The 17,290-nt window shown below is 61.5% G+C and overlaps 1 protein-coding gene across 5 annotated transcripts in view; it reads right to left on the bottom strand.

Annotated features, from left to right (window-relative positions):
* Positions 1–12,252, bottom strand: part of FGFR1 (fibroblast growth factor receptor 1) — a 52,116-nt gene extending 39,864 nt beyond the window's left edge. For 4 of the 5 annotated variants that reach the window (XM_089773801.1, XM_089773798.1, XM_089773800.1 and 1 more), the window contains exons 1-2: positions 12,120–12,252; positions 2,424–2,638 (exon numbers count right to left, since the gene is read on the bottom strand). In XM_089773801.1, the coding sequence (XP_089629927.1) occupies positions 2,424–2,514 (91 nt within the window). In that variant the 5' untranslated portion in view covers positions 2,515–2,638; positions 12,120–12,252. Of the gene's footprint in view, positions 1–2,423; positions 2,639–10,827; positions 10,967–12,119 lie in introns of those variants that run through there. The other variant, XM_089773799.1, reaches the window with a different exon arrangement.
* Positions 12,253–17,290: the final 5,038 nt, after the last annotated feature.

Below are 17,290 nucleotides of genomic sequence, written 5' to 3'. Positions count from 1 at the left end.
GGCGCCGCCCCGCCTGGCCAGGGCCCCCAGGCGGGGTGCCAAAGCCGACGCAATCTCTTCCTGACCCGTCCACGCTGGGAGCTGAACCGCAGCCCAAGAGCATCCACCGGCCACGGAGCCGCCTGGGCCAGAGCGGGGCGGGGGACTCTTTCCTGGAACCACCCTTAAGCTCCGAGAATCAAGGTGCCCGGCCCCTGCTCTGCTCCCGCCAGTCCCACTCCAAACCCATTGGGGCTCCCGCGCAGCTCGTCTCTGGGCCTCAGGCTGCCCAGCCCACCCCTCTTGCGCCCGGGGGCCACTCCAGGACACATCTCCCAAGATAGGCGGCCGGCTAAGCAGAACCCCCTGCACTGGAAGAAAAAGCAGCAGCGAGGGGAGTTAAAATGCCAGCCGGAGAGCTCAGAGTCGGTCGAGTTTTGTGGCCTCTCCGGGCTGAAGCAGGACTGGAGGTTTCTGGCGCTGGTCACGGCTGTCTGGAAGGCCGTACGGGGATGGCAGGGGCTGGCTCCTTGGCGTGCATCCCCCGGAGGAGGAGGGGAGGCCGTTACGGTGCCCGGCTGTCGTCAGAATCTCTCTCAGGCGAGTTCCAGAGCTCCACTTTGGTGCCAAAACCGGCACGCTAGCCAGTGCGCCGTGGCGGCTCGTGCATTCAGCTGGGATTTGCAGAGCAGCCAAAGGGAGTTAGGTGCCCAAATCCTACTGTGATTCCGAGAGAAAATCCAGGGCGTTTCCCCCCACACACGAGTCTCACACACTTGGAGTCGTCCTGCCCAGACCAGCGTTGCGGTGTCCCCCCTCAGGAGCCAGAGGGCTGGATACTCTCCCACAAGGAGCAGCCGCCATCTGGCCCCTGCCTCCCGGCCGTCAGCCGCAGACAACCCCACCCATCTCCGCCAGGATGTGGCAGCCCCGGGAGCGCGGCTTCTCACCCTGGGGCACGTGTAGAACCAGCAGCCCCCCGGCGGGCACGGGAGTCACCCCACACCTCGGGGCCTGGGGGGAGGAAGAGGACAGGTGGGGAGGGGAAGGGAGGCGTCCCACAGACCAGCCTTGTGCGATTCAAGCCAGGCAGCAGGGCAGAAAGCCTGGGCCGCGGTGGCTGCTCTGTTTCTTCTCTGCCTCGCCGGGAGCGCAAGAGGCTCCACCAGGCGATAGGGTTACTCTGCCTCCAGCGCCCGGCTGGCCCCGCGCCAGGGCCATTACACCTCAACGTGCCGCCGGGTTCCAGACAGCGCCGGGGAGAAATGACGCGCAACCGGCCAGGCCGTGCCGGGGCGCGTTCCCAGCACAGAACAGCAACGGGTCCCCGCAGCGCCGCCTGGGAGCCAAACCCAGGGGGTGCCCGTCAGTAGCAAATGGGGATTAGAGGCTCTAGTTTGGGGGACACGGTCTCAAGCCCCAGGAAAGTGCCGGGGGAAGCCGGTCGAGTCGGCCCTCGTTCTACTGTGGCCCCGGGGGAGTGTTAGGAGCCACTGAGTCGCACCCAGAGCCCCAGGCCGCAAGTGGCCCCAGGACACCAGGGGCTTCTGCAAAAGGCAGGAACTCAGCCACGTGACACCCAAGCCCGCTGGGCAGCGTTCACCCTTCCCCCCCCACCTGCTCCTTCTCAGATCGCTGCTTTCATCCCATGCACGAGCGGCCAGCACCCCCCGTGCATGGCACTTGGGACCCAGGCTGGAGCTCAGATGCCACTCCCTGGTCAGGAAAGACGAGTGTGTTCCCCTGCTGCAGCCGTACGCCCCCACCTGTCTCCTGGTGCCGAGCCCCGTTTGGCACCCGGGATTCCAACACCCCCACAGTCTCCAGCTCTCAAGCCGGACTCCCCAGCGTCCTTCAAGCCAGCTGCCCACCGCCCGGCAGACGCCCGTCCCGTTGGTTAACGGGGGAAGGCACCGCACCGAACGCCAATGTCAGCTCATCAACACAAGCCAAACGACCGCCACGGAACAGAGCAGGAGTCCGCGTCGGCTGTGAGAGAACCCGCCCCTCGCGTCACTGCCCACGGCTTGGCCCGGGCGAACGGGGGCCTCTTCGGGAGCTTGGCCCCCCAAGTTAACAAACGGTTTGTTGCTTTTGCACTGCCACGTCCCTTGGGCAAGACTGACCACGTCCTGGCTGGCAGCTGCTCAGACCTTTCCGCAGCGCCGTGGCTCAGGTACGCCGCCCCCTCCCCCCGCCCCAGCACAAACCCTTCGCTGCGGCAGCCAAGATACTGGCCGGTCTTGTTCCTACTGCAGGGCTGCCAGACAGGCTGGAGACACCCAATACCTCGGCCCCATTCAGCACAACAGCGCAGAGAACGGGGCCGGAGAACAGATCCCAGAAACCTGCCCCGCCGGGGCTGTCGGTCACGTGGCTAGCCACAAGCAGCAGGAGCGACTGGCTCCGCCGGGGGAGGAGCGGACGGACGTGGTTCCTCTTACCTTGGTCTGGCAGGGTTGGGGCTGGCCTTGCAGCGCACAGCGAGGCTGTGACCAGCACAGCCCAAAAGAGGAGGCACCGCCAGGTAAACATCCCAGTTCTACTGCTGCTGGATGGCAACTGGGCTCCAGAACTCCATGGGGACCCGGGTCTCGGCGGCCAGCGGGCTGGCTGGGGTTCCCTGAGTCTTCTCTTCCAAGCTTCCGGTCTCTCCACACTGCCAAGCGGGAAACAAGAGTTAGGTCGGGAGGAAGTCGGGTCCACGCCCAGCGGCGGCCGCGGCAAAGCCCCCTCCAACTAAACACACCGGCCGCGGAGCTTTCGAAAACCGGTGTTCACGGTGTTAGCGCCTCTGGGGACACGTCACCGCGACGTGCAGCCCTCGCTCGGATTTAAAGCACAAGCGTTCGCCGCTCTCTCTCAGCGCCACAACAGCGTGCAGGAATGAAGTCACCCAAAGCCGTCCGTTAGCACCGCAAAGCAGCCCCCCGTTCTCAGAAGCGCATCTCCCACAGGCTGCAGGGGCTCGCGCTAGGGATGTAAAATCCCAATTCGTTAGTTAACCGGACGGCGGTCGGGCTGGAGAGCTCCCTGCGAGGCTGGACATGCAGTAAGGGGGAGGCTTACGGGTTAACAAGTCAACATCCCTGTCCGCACCAGGCATCTCAGGGATTTCTCCATGAGAAACGCCAGCTCGCCAAAACTGAAAGAGTTTGTCGGACGGGCGGCTCTGGACAAGCCTCCCGACAAGCACCTCTTGACAAAAGGCCCGAAAACCCCGTCAAGATGTTCCGTTTCAGCATGTGCGACATGGAAAGTTTTGATTTTCGTTGCTTATCCTGACACGCCCAGGTTGTGAAACGCCCGGGGAGACTGACGTAGGCGGATCTTTCCCTTCTAGAGCAGCTCTCATCTCCAAGCAATCTGGGAGCTTCAGAAATGTCCACAAATGTGCCTGCACCTACCACTGGGGTGCAAGGCAAGGGACCCCAGGAGAGTGATTCAAAGTAATGCAAGGCACCCACTGCATCCCAGCTGCTACTACAAGCTGAGCCCCTCTAATCTGGCACCCTCAGGGCCTGACCAGGGCTGAACTAGAGAATTTGCCAGACCACGGGAGGTCGATACTGTCTAGCAGCATCACTGACACGGCCCCTGCTTGCTGGGGTTGAGAAGAGTAAACTCGAGCTAAAGAACAGCCCAGAACACGGAGAGCCAGGCCTGGCGGCTGTACACAAGCTGTAAGGGACTGCGGGAAACTTTGCCACACCCACGATGAGCGGACACCCAGCTCTGCCAGAATGCCGGACCGCGGAGGTTGCTGGACCAGAGAGTGCCGGACTAGAGAGGTCCAACGTGTACAGAACCGTCCTTCAATACACACAAGTTCTAATCAGGGACGTAAGGAGGGGAGATGTGTGCGAGCTCACACACGCACAGAACGCACCAGAACCCCATGCATGGGAACGCCTCTTCTCTAAAGCCGCCCATGAGCCAAAGCCCTCTATGTCCCCACTGCCACGTGTGCCGTAGTGGGGGGGCTGGCTGCTCTGTAACCCGGGTCCCCCTGCGCTGGGCTGTGTGAGTCCCACTGACTCATGTGCATTGGCCCAGACACCTAGGCCCAGCCTGGGCACTTAGCAACACTCTTGCCAGGGAGAGAGACAAAAGTTTCAGGGGCAGGGTCAGTTGCTGGCTGGAAAACATGAAGGGAACAACCTATGCTGAGGACAGAGAGTCTGGGGGAGGGGGCCGATGGACCCCTAACCTCAGGGGGCTGAGGCATCCTGGCCTTGACTCCTGCAGCCACATCACGTCTAGGCCGTGCTGTATCCGGGAGAAGCAACAACCCCTCTCTATTCTACCGGCTGGCGGAGTCTGTTCTTGCTGCTATGGGGCAGCAGAACCAGGGGACCCCGACTCGCCGTCACACACGGAGAGGAGGGAGATTCTGCTGCGTACGGAGGGTCGGCGGCACGACCACCAGGGCCCTTCAGTTGGCTTTGACGGACGTGCGCTCTCCCAGGAAAGGCCATTTTACCCCCGCCGAGCGAACGCTGCTTGTGCCGAAGAAACAGACAGTGTCACCCTCCGGCTTCCGCCGGTGAGTCTCCGGGACACGGACTCCAGGGCACACCCAGGCTGGGAGGGTTCATTTGCATTCATTAGCATTTCTGCCCCTAACCCGAGTGTCTTGCCTAGGGTTACCAGGTAGCTTTAGAAAAAACACCGGACACACCTGATGGGGGAGGGAGCTGCCGGGAGGGGAGCGGGGATGGTGAAGGGTCAGGGGCAGTGGGGGAATTCGGTGGCGGGGGTGGGTGGGTCTGGGGCAGCAGGGCGCTGCCTGTCCTGCGCACGGTCCCGGCGAAGCACAAGCGAGTCCGGCTCTGGCTCCCCAAGGCCCTGGACCAGCGCTCAGGAGCACGGACGGGGCTTCTCCTCCCCAAGGCGTCACTCCTACGTCACACGCAACCAGAGGCTCCCAGCGCCGATCACGCCCCCTCCCAGCCACTCCCCCCGCCCCCACTAGGCTCCCGTCGGGCGCCCAGCCGGAAAACCAGAACACACCGGACACTGCACATGGCCGGTATTTTCAGATTTTTTTACCGGACAGAGGGCCCCAAAACCGGACTGTCCGGGCAAATACCGGACACCTGGCAACCCTAGTCTTGCCCCAAAGCACAGACCCACTTGGCCACCCCGGCCACCGGAGCCCTGCCTGTCTTCTCAGCGCTCTCCCGGACTGTGCAATGGCAAAACCCAACACCCCCTTCCCCTCAGTCACACGCGGTCCCAGGGGCATGGAGACAGAGCCAGCACGGCACAGACCTGCCCAGCGCCGAGCATGCTGCTTCCACAGCTCTGCCCTGCCTCTCCGCTCCACTTCCTGTCCTACCGCCCCGGCTCAGCCTGCCGTGCCTGGTCAGCTGCAGCGCGCCGGCCGCGGGAGGGGGGAGGGCGTCTCTCCGACCAGCCGAGGGGCTGAGATGCGGGGCTGGGACGGGCTATGGAGTCTCACCAGGCTGATGTCAAACCCCGTGTACTTGGTTAAACGTGTTTAACCCGCTGAGTGAAGGGGGTGCGGGTGGGGGGCTCCTGCCAGCCGAGGCCGGGCTGGAGCGGACCCCCCGCTGCGGGCAGGGGCTGCTCCGGATGACTGTCCCTGGCAGCTCCTCCATCTCCCACCGGTTAATGGTTAACTGGGACCCGTAACCTTTCCCAGCCCTCCTCCGCGCTCTCCTGGAGGGCTCCCGGCCATGCCGAACGGCCGGAAGGAAAGCTGTAGTTTTCCTAGTTGAACTTTAAAGAGATTCCTCCGCCAGGGGTCTGTGCTGCTGTCCCCTGGAGCCCTGAGAGTGGCTCTCCCGGGAGGCAGCCCTGTTTGTCAAGGGGGCTGGGGCAGCCTATTGGACACGCACACCCGCATCCCGCAGACACACGCGGCTTTATCTCCGCGCACCGGCGAGCCCTGGCGCCAGGCAGCGAGCCCGAAAATACTTGACTGACTGTTAACAATTTCCCCGGGGTGGGGAGCGGGAGGGAGCCTGCGTGGAAAAAGGAGTCTTTGGTATTTCTGGAAATTATTTGCCGTCTCCAAGTGGTTTTGTTTATGGAGCGCACATGCTGCCCAGAACACGTCCGAATGTGGAATGTCCTTGCGCAGGCCCCTCCGGAGCACGGCGCTCGGCCAGGGCCCTCGCCGGGAGAAGGGAGCGCAGCAGGGAGCCACCCCTCCGCCAGCGTGAGTCAGTCCTGGCACAGAGCCCCGCAGAATTCTTCTCCTAGCACACCTCAGGGATGGCTCATTTCAGCTGAGTCAAGGGGAGCTGCTTCCGGCCGAGCGAGCCAGGACCGTACTTCCACAGGGAAGCACAAGCATCGGTCACTAGCCCGGACACTGACACAGAACAAGGGAAGCGGCCACCGCGGAGCAGAGGGGTGGGAGAGGTGCCCTTCCCCTGGGCGAGGCCGAACAGCCGACCTAGTGCATCCAAGTCAGCACTGAACAAACAGCAATTGCACCGCCAGAGCCAGGGGCAGGACGGGGGCTCACCAGCCCGGAGGGGCCGCCCTCAGCTGCCAGGCCCCCGGCCCCGCAGGAACAGAGCTTGGCTGTCTCCCTTCAGCGGATGCCGCCCCCAGGCCTGTCCTGTGCCGAAGCCCTGGGCGCCGGGAGAGCGTCTGTACCTGTGCAAACACGTGTTCGCACTAAGGATGTGAATGGAGCCAGCAGGGCCGCCTGTTCCCCGGGTGGTCGGGTCGAAAACGGGATGCCTGGCCACGCACGGAGGTTCTCTAGGGTCTCAGCCCCTCAAACCGAGCCGGGCCGGGCCGAGGGGGGGGCGCTGGGGAAGGCCGGCCGGAGGGTGGCATGGGCTGGTTTTGCTCTCACTGCAGCTTTCCTGTGCCACGGGCTCTGGCATTCAGACCCCCATCCCGCAGCGTCAGGCCACAGAATGCTGCTGGCCGTGAGGGGGGAGGCACGGGGCTAGCACACCCAGCCCCTCCCTTTGAGAGCCGGGGGGCCATGGAAGCTGCTGGGTGCTAAAAGCCCAGCCCACGCTCCAAGACTCTGACCGGCCAGTCGACTTTGGTTCGAGTCCCGGCTCCAGAACGGCCCTCCACAGACCAGCCGGAACTGGCCGGGGTGTAAGACTCCCCCGAACAGCGACAAGCTCCGGACCGCGGGCTAAGGGGTCCAGAGCGAATCCCCTCCCCTCTTCACCTGGGAGGACGGCAGCTGCGAAGGGGCTGCCTGGCGAGAGGAGCTGGAACACGGGGACCAAAGGGCTGTGATGAGGGAGCGGAGCCTCCCGTCCCCAAGAGCACGGCTGAGGTCCCGGGGGCAAAGTTCAGCCCCGCAAGGCACCCGGGGAACTGGATAATCACTTGCCAAGCCCTGGAAGGGAGCATGGGACCCGGCTCCAACACATGCCTGGCCGGAGGGGGGCTGCCTCTTTCACTGCCGCCTCTGGACCCAGCAAGCCTCCACCTCCCAAAGCGCTGGGGCAGGGTTACGCCAGGCCTGCGACAGGCACGAACGCCCCCAGGCCTCCTCCCGCCGCCCTGCCCTGGGCCGGGACCCGCGCGTTGGCCACAGTCAAGGGAACAATGCTCAGAGCGTCCAGGGGAGAGCACAGTAATGGCTAAAGCAGACGCAGACGGAAGCGCAGGCGTCCGAGCGCCGCACACAGCACTTAACCCTTCCCTGCAGGAACCCACTGGCCTTCGCAAGGGCTCTCCGCTTAGCGGCGACCGCGGCAGGGACGGGACTCGAAAGGCTGATGCGGCCACCGAGCAGAAACCCAACTATGGCCGTTCGTCCCCAGGGGGCTCTATTTACCTGCTTGGAAGAGAGTCGAACGATGGGCCACAGGCACGCAGCTCCCCGGCAGGAGAAGGGGACAGGACAAAGTCGCTCCAATCCTGCAACTACTCTCCTGCTGGAGACCAAGCCAAGCCCACAGAAAAGAGAGGAGCGAAGGCCCCCACGGGCTGGGAAGAAGGGGAGGAAGCTGAATTGCCAAGGGCTGCAGCCTCCATGAGCTGACCCAAGCCCAGCTGTCTGCAGGGCCAAGGGGACAGGCACCCTGGACACCCAGGCTGGGCCTGCAAGCAAAACGGGTTCCACTTCCGGTTGCACTTTCAAAGAGACAAACTAGCAGGGGTCTGGAGGGCACAATCCCGCCCCGGGGTGCTCCTGAGCGAGCGAGGAGCTCTCTTCCCCGCTGGGCCCGAGTGGGCTGGCTCCGTACTATAGCGGGCCAGGAGTCCAGCCGAGCGCAGAGTCCAACGCGACAGGTCTGTGGTGCCCGAGACAAGAGCCTCGCTTTGTCCTTTACCCTTCCAGGGCAGAGACAATCTTGATTTATTTTAATCCTCTGCAGGCAAGACAACGGGCAGGCACCGGTGCATGCCAGCCACCCCTGAGATTAAGGGAGGAAACGCTCCTGTGTGGGGAAAAAAGCCACTAGCCAAAGAAATGTGTGGGGACCCGTTCCCCTGATCCCTCTCCAAAGCCAAGACTCGGCCGCCCCCCCCTCGCCCCAGCACTGCCTATCGCCCAGAGAACAGCGAGGGAGAAAGAAACCCTGCAGCTGCCCGTTTGATTGTCCTACGCTGCCAGGACGCTAGAAAACAAACCCCTTCCACACTCCTGGGGTGCAAAACAGTCCAATCAAGTCCACTTTAAGGTTCCCATCACCAAAGGGAACCCATCTATTCCACTGTAAGGACGGCAGCTTCCCGGGACCAAGCTAGTCACCTCGCTCACCCGATCAGAGAACAGAACCAACGCAACGGGAATTCGATAACGAACACAGAACAAACTGCTCCCACTGCACCCAACAGAAAAGCCAGTCGGGTTGGAGACGCGAGTCAGATGGGTGTGTTTGCATTCCTCCATGGACGAGCTACACGCTAACCGGCACAGTACACACTGCCAGTCACAATTGACTAGGACATTCAAATTTTGCACGGTGTTGGTTAATGACATACATCATCCAATCAGAGAACACAAAAAACATCCCGGAAGGAAACCAGCCCCCACCATGCAAATAAGGAACATTTCCAACTCTGAGCCAGGATTACTATCTGAAAACACTGGTGAATAATTTGGAGGAAAGAATAAATATAGTCTCTCATTAGTCACCCATGATGATTTTGCGAATAAAAAGTCAAAACGTGATGACTCTATTAGCTGCAATATCCCTGACCCTGAGCATTCAACAATTATGAGTCAGGCCTGTCCAAAGCCACAAGATTTTTTTAATAAACTTTTCATTCTTCTGATTTCCCTTGGTTTTGAGCCTTTGGGGATTGTGTTTACAAGACAGTCCAGGTAACCATTAAGGCTAGAAACTTACTTAGAAACCCCCCAAAGCAGATAGTCCCATGCAACACCATGTGTGCCGGGCTGGCAGAAAACCAACCCCTATCAGGAACGGCGCTCCTTGGCAGCATTCGCTCCTTGGCTTTTTCCACAATTATTCACTCAGCTCCAGAAACGTTCCAGCGTCTAACAAGGTGCATTTCAAAAATGCCAAGCCGTTTGTCACAGCAAAGGCATGCACAGCCCTTTCGCCTGGGGCCAGTTCTCTGCAGGAAGGGCCCATCTCCACCAGGCACTTTTACACCCACATGGCCACTCGGGTGCATGGGGCTCACCCCTCAATTTGCACCTGCGCCTCTCCACCAGGGCTCTTTGTACACACACCCCACACTCTTGTGGACACAAACTCCTGGAGGGGCTGGAATCCCTTGTAGCGTGGCGGTGCTGAGCGGAGCAGAGCGCCTGTGCGTACAGAAACCGTTGCAAGCCAGGCTGCCGCAGCTAGCTCCAGCAGGTAGACTTCATTTGGTACATTTTTAGCAGCACATTTTAAAATGAAACATCGCCCATTTGGAGCAGACAGCCTCGCAGCAGCACTATCAAGGGAACCTCCAGGAATTCCTTGCAGCTTTCTTTCAAGAGACTCACTGTGCTTGGTTGTCCACCCTTGGGCACTTACGGCCCATTAAATAAGGCCAGGCCTCAGGAAAGCAAGTCCCCACAAGCTCAGCCCCCAAGTGCAGCTGCAGGCAGCCTGAACGAGGAGTTTACTGCTAGCCGTTTCTCACTCTCGGCCAAGGCTAAAGAGAGGGCCAGATTTTGCTTCCTGGAGCTCAGTGGTGTTGCAGGAGGGAGGACAGAGCACCACTGACATGTTTTAGACTTGCTAACAAACCCCCTAACATATGGGACAGTATTTACAGAAGGATCCCCTTAACGAGACCCTCCAGCCGGAGCCTCCCCATAGGACCAATACAGGCTCCAAAAAACTTCCGCTGCAGCAGGGAGAAATATGTAAATAAGATATTAGTCGGCATGAGAAACCCAGGCAGGCACCTGCATCCCAGCACACTGCATGACTGCACAAATCAGGACCGATCTGGGATTCCAAACCATTAGCAGGAACTGGGAAACCGTAACTCCAGGCATCTGAAGAAGTGGGCGGTGCCCACGAAAGCTCATGATCCCAGCTCCATGTTTTGTTAGTCTAGAAAGCGCTACCAGACCATTTGTTGTTTTTTTCTGTAACAGACTAACTCTGCTACCCCCTGCAGCCGGGAAACCACACGGCCATGTTATGGGGATGCTTTTCTATCAGCCCCAAATCTAGAAGAGGAAAGCGAGGAGGGGGAGCTTTCGGCTAGCTCGTCTGAGATGAGCCAGGTATTAGGAACCCCCCATTCCTCGGACCTTCAGCTCTGCAGAGTGCATCTCCCGAGGGAGAGCGCAAGGAAACGCCGAGTGCGTCTCGAGAAAGCGCTATTCCATTACAGAGACAAAATCAACAGGCTGGAAACCCGAGGAATGTTTCCAGCGCAGAAGAAATTTCCCTCCCCCGCTAAACTTTGTACCTTAAGAAGCGTTTTTGGCTCAGGAAGCCCGCGGCTGTGAACACGCAGGCCTCGTTTTATGGGTTAAGGCAGCGCTCGTAGGGTCTCCGGTGTTGGGCTTCCGAGAGGAAACAGCAAATCGCAGCGAGACGAACCCTGACACGGCCCCTCCGCACTGCTCACATCCCAGCGTTTCCATGGGAGAAGGGGAAAAGCAACGCCCGACGGTGAGGCAGCGTCCTCGGGGGAGCAGCCCATCCAAGCCAGGCCGAGGGGAACTGGTGGCAAGGCTCCGACTCTGCCCACGCTATCCCGGGAGTGTGCTAGTCAGCCAGGAATGTCCTAGCCCCTGGCCCTAGGCTCCCTGAATCAGCCAGGCCCGCCCAGCCCGGCGCAATAATCAATACGATCAACAGTCACCAGGTGCCAACTAGGCAGAAAGTTCACACAAGGTCAAGGAGCCCCCCCCCCCCCCCCCCCCCCGAAACCAGCCAGCCGCCTGCACCTCAGGGCTCCTGCCCAGCCCCACAGCCGGGACTCCCAAGCCACCTTCCCCCAGGGCCTGGCGGAAACCCCCCTGCTGCGCCTCCAGTGCCAAGGGAGAACTGAAAAGGGTGGGAAATGCCCAGTCCTGCCCACGCCCTCCGGGGAGCCGGCTCGGGCAGGGCAGGCAGGCTCCAGGAGACCCCCGTGGCCTCAGGGCCCCCTCCCCAGGCCTGACTGCAGCGGGCGGCTCCCCGTGGGGAGGGCTAAGCGCTGGCGGCCGGGCCAGACCAGGCATCGCACGGGGGGTCCTGCCAGCTCACGTCCGCCCTCGGCCGGGCTGGGGCGCCCTGCGCGGCACTGCGGGGCTGGAGGAGGGGGCCGGACACACCGGCGCGGGGCCCGATCCCGCAGGCGCCGGTGGGACGCGACTGTTCCCCGCATCGGGCCCCGCGCCAGGGGCGCTGCGAGCTCTGCCCAGCCCCGCGCCGGACGCCCCGGGCACCTGGCCCCAGCCTCGGCCGGGGAAGCTGCGGCTGCTTTCCCGGGGCCCCAGGCAGGCGGGGGCGGGAGCCAGGGGTCGCATTCCAGCCTCCCCCGCCCCCCGGACACTGAACCTCCCGCGGTGAGGGGGCGGGCCGGGCTCCGGCTGCCCAGGGTGCTCCCCGCAGCATTTCACGCCCCCCCCCCAGGCTCACTCCGCTGCCCCGCCCCCCGGAGGCGCCCCCCCCCAAAGTTTGGGGAAAGTTTTCTCGCAGCCGCGATGGCGCCTCCCGGGCCAGGGGCCGGGTGGGAGGCCTCGTGGGGCGCCCCCCGCCCCGGGTACTCACCGCTTCGGCGGGGTCCAGTGGCGGAGCCGCCGCCCCAGGCGGGGCCGGTCCCGCTCGGGGCCCCCGGAGCTGCCGCGAAGCCGCGATCCCCGGCGGCTGGGAACAAAAGGCGCCGAGCCGGGGCCCAGGCGCGCAGCCCTGCCGAGCTGCCCCGGCTCACCGCCCCGGCTCCATCGCGCCGCGGGGCCCCGAGCGCGGGAGATCCGGGCAGGGGCTCGGGCCCCGGGGGAGACACGAGGGGCCCCGACCCCCCGGGAGCTGGGAGCCCAGGGGCCCGGGCGCGCTGCGGTGGCTGCGGGGCGCGCTGCGGGTCGGCTCCGTGCGCTTGGCTGCTGCCCGGTCCCCAGTGCGCGCTGCGGAGCAGGGCTGCGTCCCTCCCTCCTGCCCGCCCAGCCCCTCCTCCGCCCCCCGCCGCCGCCTGCCTTCTCCCCGGCTCCTCCTCCTCCGCTGCCCGCCAGCGACCTGCCCGTCCCGTGGGGGAAGGACTCTCTCGCCGCGCCCGGCCCCGGCTTCTCGGCACAGAGCGGAGCTGGGAGGCTGCTCCGAGCGCTGGCGGGATGGGCGCGCTCCGAAATGCAGCTGCATGGAGCTTGGGGCTGCGGGGCTCCAAGCGGGAAAGTCCCCCCCCCCCCGCCCGCAGAGCTTTGCCTTGGCCCCCCCGGTTTGCAATGTATTTGCCCACAAAACAAACCCACCACCGGGGGGGGGGGGTTCTGACCCTGGTGATTTGTGAGGGTTATGGCCGCTCTCAGAGTCCCCAGGATCCGGGCCCGTTCGATTAGGTTAGACAGGTTGGACCTCCCTGGTCCGGCCCGGGTCTGACGGGGATTTCCTTGGACCAGGGTTGGTTCCCTCCCGCTGCTGGCCTCCCAGCCTGCTGCCCCTCCCGGCTGCTGGCAGGGGGATCTCCAGATGCCACTGGTGGAAATCCCTTGCTGTGGGGATCTGAGCTGGGGATCCCCAGTTGCTGGCCCTGCTGGGGACCCCCAGGGAGGGCTGGAGCTCTCTGGTGCAGCAATATCTGAGTCCTGCGGGACTACGGATGTGGCTGAACCGGAGAGTCCCAGACTTGAGAGATGGAACCTGTAGTCCGATAGGAATTAAGGCCAGTGTTTGCCCCGCAGAGTTCACAGTCTAAGGCCCCATCTTGCAATGGACTGGAGGGAGGCAGCCAGGGCTCGGCCAGCGTGGGCTGCCAGACACACAGTCACGGACGTGCAACAAATAAACGAACCCAGCAACAGCCATGCAGCGTGTCGGAAGAGCACAGTGTTGCCAACTCTTGCCGCATGATAATCTCCTGATACTTGTGTGATTGTTAAAGCCCAGCTGCTATGCTCAAGAGATCAATCTCAGATTTCTTTCTTTCTGTCTATTTTAGGTAAGTTTTCTAGCCCTTGTGGTTGGAGGATAAAGTTTGAAAAAGGCTCAGAGAAGGCCAAACGGATTTTCCTTTTGCAGTCTCTGGATTTCCAAGCCAGTTCATGATTATTTAGGCCTTGACGCACGATTTTTGAGCCCTGACGGATGATACTGACGGATACCCTCCAACACACACGCTCCCTACCCCTCTGGTTGTTAATTCGTGCAAACTGCCTGAAGCTTTCCAGAGTGAAATAACAAACAGTAACAAAAGGAGAGAGAAATCGGAGGCACAGGCTCAGGGAAAATCGGATTTTATTGTGGCTACTTTGTTTTCCAGTAGAAAGTCCCTCTGAATTAATATCCCGACCCTGTCATGGACTAGCTGAGTTCCTCTTTCCTACGTTTGATACTTCCAGCTCACAAACATCTTGGTTTGATTATGTGCCGCCTAAGAAAGACCAGGAGTGATCAGACCCTTATGCGGTGAGGGCACTGCATGGATCTGACCACAGGATCAGGCCCGAAATCCTCAAGTTTCAGAGTTTGCTTTCATGTGCAAGAGCTGCCTGATGGCTTCCCGTCAGATTTTTTTTGCCTTTTGCTCTTGATAGACAAAAACATGCCAAACTCACTGCTATTATCTGGGGGTTCTGTTGGCTTGAACAATCTATTCGAGGTTTGTCCTCTTGGCATATTTGTATCCATCAAAAGCTATAGGCAAATGTTTTTCTTAGTTACTGCATAGATAGGCAAATGTAGTCCCCTAGTGCATACGTGGCCTGGCTTGTGGACGTGATGAGCACCCACAGTGCCCTCTGAAAATCCAACCCATATCTTCCCGCTCTGATGGGCTTTGACAGGATTTGTCAGACCCAAAGCATCTGGACCACAAACCACAGAGCAATCCAAAACCAGCAGACAGCTGACTTCACTTCCCCCATCTGTCTCAGGTGAACCCTGCTGCGAGGGCCAGCCGAGAAACAGGGTGCAAGTTCTAAGCTGGGAACCCTTTGGGAACATCTCTGCAGGCAAAGGCAGCAATCCAACTTGGGGATTTCTGGAGGCCTCTGACACCAGCTTGGCCAGGAGGTAGCTGCAGGGGGAGTAGAATGCTCCGTCTATTGTCATGCAAATTAATCTGCCCTAAACCCTACTTGGCTTCAAAATTCCTAGGTCCAGTAGCAAGCAGCTTCTGGCGGGGTGCTCCCAGGCGAATGCAGGTTTGATTTAAGGGGCCTAGCGAGGGAGGGAGTCTGGGTGAGTCTCCAGAGAGGTCCGGCCCGGAATGAAGACATCTCCTGGCTCACTGTGGAAGACAATGTGTAAATGATTAAGTTATGAAGTGAAACAAGACAGGCTGAATTAGATCCATCAGTCACCACGGCGATATCTGAACCAAATGCCAGGCATCCATCTTTACAACGAGAGCAGCCCCGTACCAGCACAGGCAGTGGCTCCGGTTGGGATGCCAGTGGGTTTTGCCAGGGTGATCGATAGATATTGGTGGATGCGAGGGAAGCGACCTTTCCTCTAGGACTCTCCTATCCCTGCGGGGTGTTGCTACGGATCACGTCCGTTCAGGGCATGGGGTTGTGTAGCTCTCGCTAGCTCAGTCATCAGATATGGGCTGGAGGCAGGAATCAAGGTGCAAAGTTCTCTGCTCCGTGTTCTGCAGGAGAACAGATTGGATGGTCACCGTGATCTCCAGGCGTTACATTCGGTGGCTCCATGACTAGGTTATGGTGGGGAGCTGTGACATACCGATCTCCGATCTCCCTGGAGCTGTGGTTCGGCCTCGCCGGCTTGCCGCCTTTCCCAGAGCACCCCGCTACCTCTCTGCTCAGGGTTCCTCGCTGGTCTCAGGGCCACACACCCAGGCGCTGAGCTGGGTCAAAACACAGGTGGGCAGGAGCCGTTTGTTGTTTGTTTTGCTTTCAAAGCTGCATTTTTTCTACCCTGATTTTGTCTGTTTCCGTTTGGCGGCAGACGGGCTCTTTACAGCCAAGGGAGGAGAGTGCCCGGAGCTTGGCTCTGCAGCCAGGATCCCAAGGGACGAGAGCGCCGGAGCTCAGTTCGGTGCGTCCACACTGCGGGAATCTCAGGTTCTGGGACCCTCCCCCGCACTGGACTGCAGAACAGCCAAACAGCCCCCTTGCAATTTGAGCCCACCGAGTCAGCTGCCGCAGGCCATGCCTGGGTGTTTTCCTGCCAGCCGTCCCCCAGCCTCTGTCCCTTCTGGCAGGAGCCAGGTTCAAGAGCTCTCCCGGGGCTGCTGACAAGGGCCATGGCGGAGCTGGAGTGCCGGGAAAACTCCTCTTGGTCTCCGGGCCTGCCCACCCCGGGGCCTGCTCTGGAGAGAGGCAGGCAGGAGCGCAGGCCCCCTCCCCCGGTCAGATGCTCTGACTTGCATTTGACTCTTCTTGCAGCAGCAGCCCCAGTGGCCTGCCCAGTCCCAGGTCCTTTGTCCCGTCCTCACGCCCGGACATGGCTCTGCCTGCTTTGCTCTCAGCCTTGTCCCCTCCCTGCCAGGGGAGGCAGTGGGGGAGGGCTCGCACCTCCCGGCTATTGTTCCTCCAGAGGGGTTTCTGCCTGCCTGGATTAACAAGGCAGCAGCCTGAGGGGGGCTGGTGGGGAAATTCGGGGGGTTCAGTTACAGGCTTTGGGAACGTGCCGACAACGGGAACAAGAGTCCGACCGCCTGGCACCTGGTGGAGTGGAGTCCCTCACCCAGGGTGCGTCTGCACCGCGCTGCTGCTGGAAACAGGCGAGGCCACTGGAGCTACACACACGACATCTCCTACTTCGACGGTAGCTCAAAATAGCTTCTTTTGAAATCTGGCGCTGGCTGCGCAGCTCTCATTGCCGACCGCCCGTGGCTCCGAAGCGCCGCTCAAACGCTGCAGAATGGCTACCCGGGGATCCCTGCGGTGTCCGGCACTAGCGCTGCAGCGTCCACGTAGCCCCACAGCCCCCAGCTCAAAAGACAGGAGTTGCACTGAGCTGTTACCGTCTGGCGGGCTGGGGGGACGTGAGCTGGGCTCCCTGGGGACAGGGGAGCAGCTGTCCTGATTTCGTAGGGGCAGTCCTGGTGTTTGGGGCTTTGTCTCCTGCCTCCTCCGCCCCCGCCCCATGGCTGTCTGGGCACCTGACCCGGGGAGCGCGAGCTCAGTCCTGTGAGTGAAAAGACTGCAGAGCCTAAATGCCCCTCTTGCCCCAGGGCCAGGCTGGGCAGTGCCGCTGCAGGCAGGAGGGGGAGCGGGGCTGGCGCCTGCCAGCAACACTAAGCTCGTTCAATGGAATAAGGGAAACGGAGAAATCGGCCCAGGGCTCAGCAGCCCCCCCCCCCCCCATGGCAGAGGACGTACCCGCCCCCAGTGTGCCCGGGGCTGACGGCTCGCCCCCTCCAGGCTGGGCAGCCCTGCACTGCCGGGCGGAGACGGGCAGGGCGGTGCTTGTTTAACCAAGGATGCCGTTTGACCCCGGAGCCAAAGGCTGTGTGGAAGCGGCCTTTCCCCATCCCTCTAGCCAACCTGGCGTCGCTCCGGGACAGTCTGAGCTAACTTGCCGCGTGTCGCTCTGAGCATGAAACTGGAACGTGCGCCGAGGAGCTTGCAGGGTCTAGCAAAGCCGGTTTAACACGATGCCTGCAGCTCACGGGGGCAGCTTTCCCACGGGGGCCTGGCTCTGTCCTCACGGGTTGCAAAATGCCACTGGGCTCCCAGACGAGCTACTGACCCCCAGCAGGTGGCTGAAGGGAATAAGGCTCTGAAGGGTTTCTAGGCCAGTGTAGCATGTTCAGTTTGAAC

The sequence above is a fragment of the Pelodiscus sinensis genome, chromosome 28 (genome assembly GCF_052426305.1).
Source record: "Pelodiscus sinensis isolate ZL-2025 chromosome 28, ASM5242630v1, whole genome shotgun sequence".
In the NCBI taxonomy this organism is placed as follows: domain Eukaryota; kingdom Metazoa; phylum Chordata; order Testudines; family Trionychidae; genus Pelodiscus; species Pelodiscus sinensis.
Note: the sequence above shows the minus strand (reverse complement) of the source record. Positions and strands in the feature narration are given on the sequence as shown.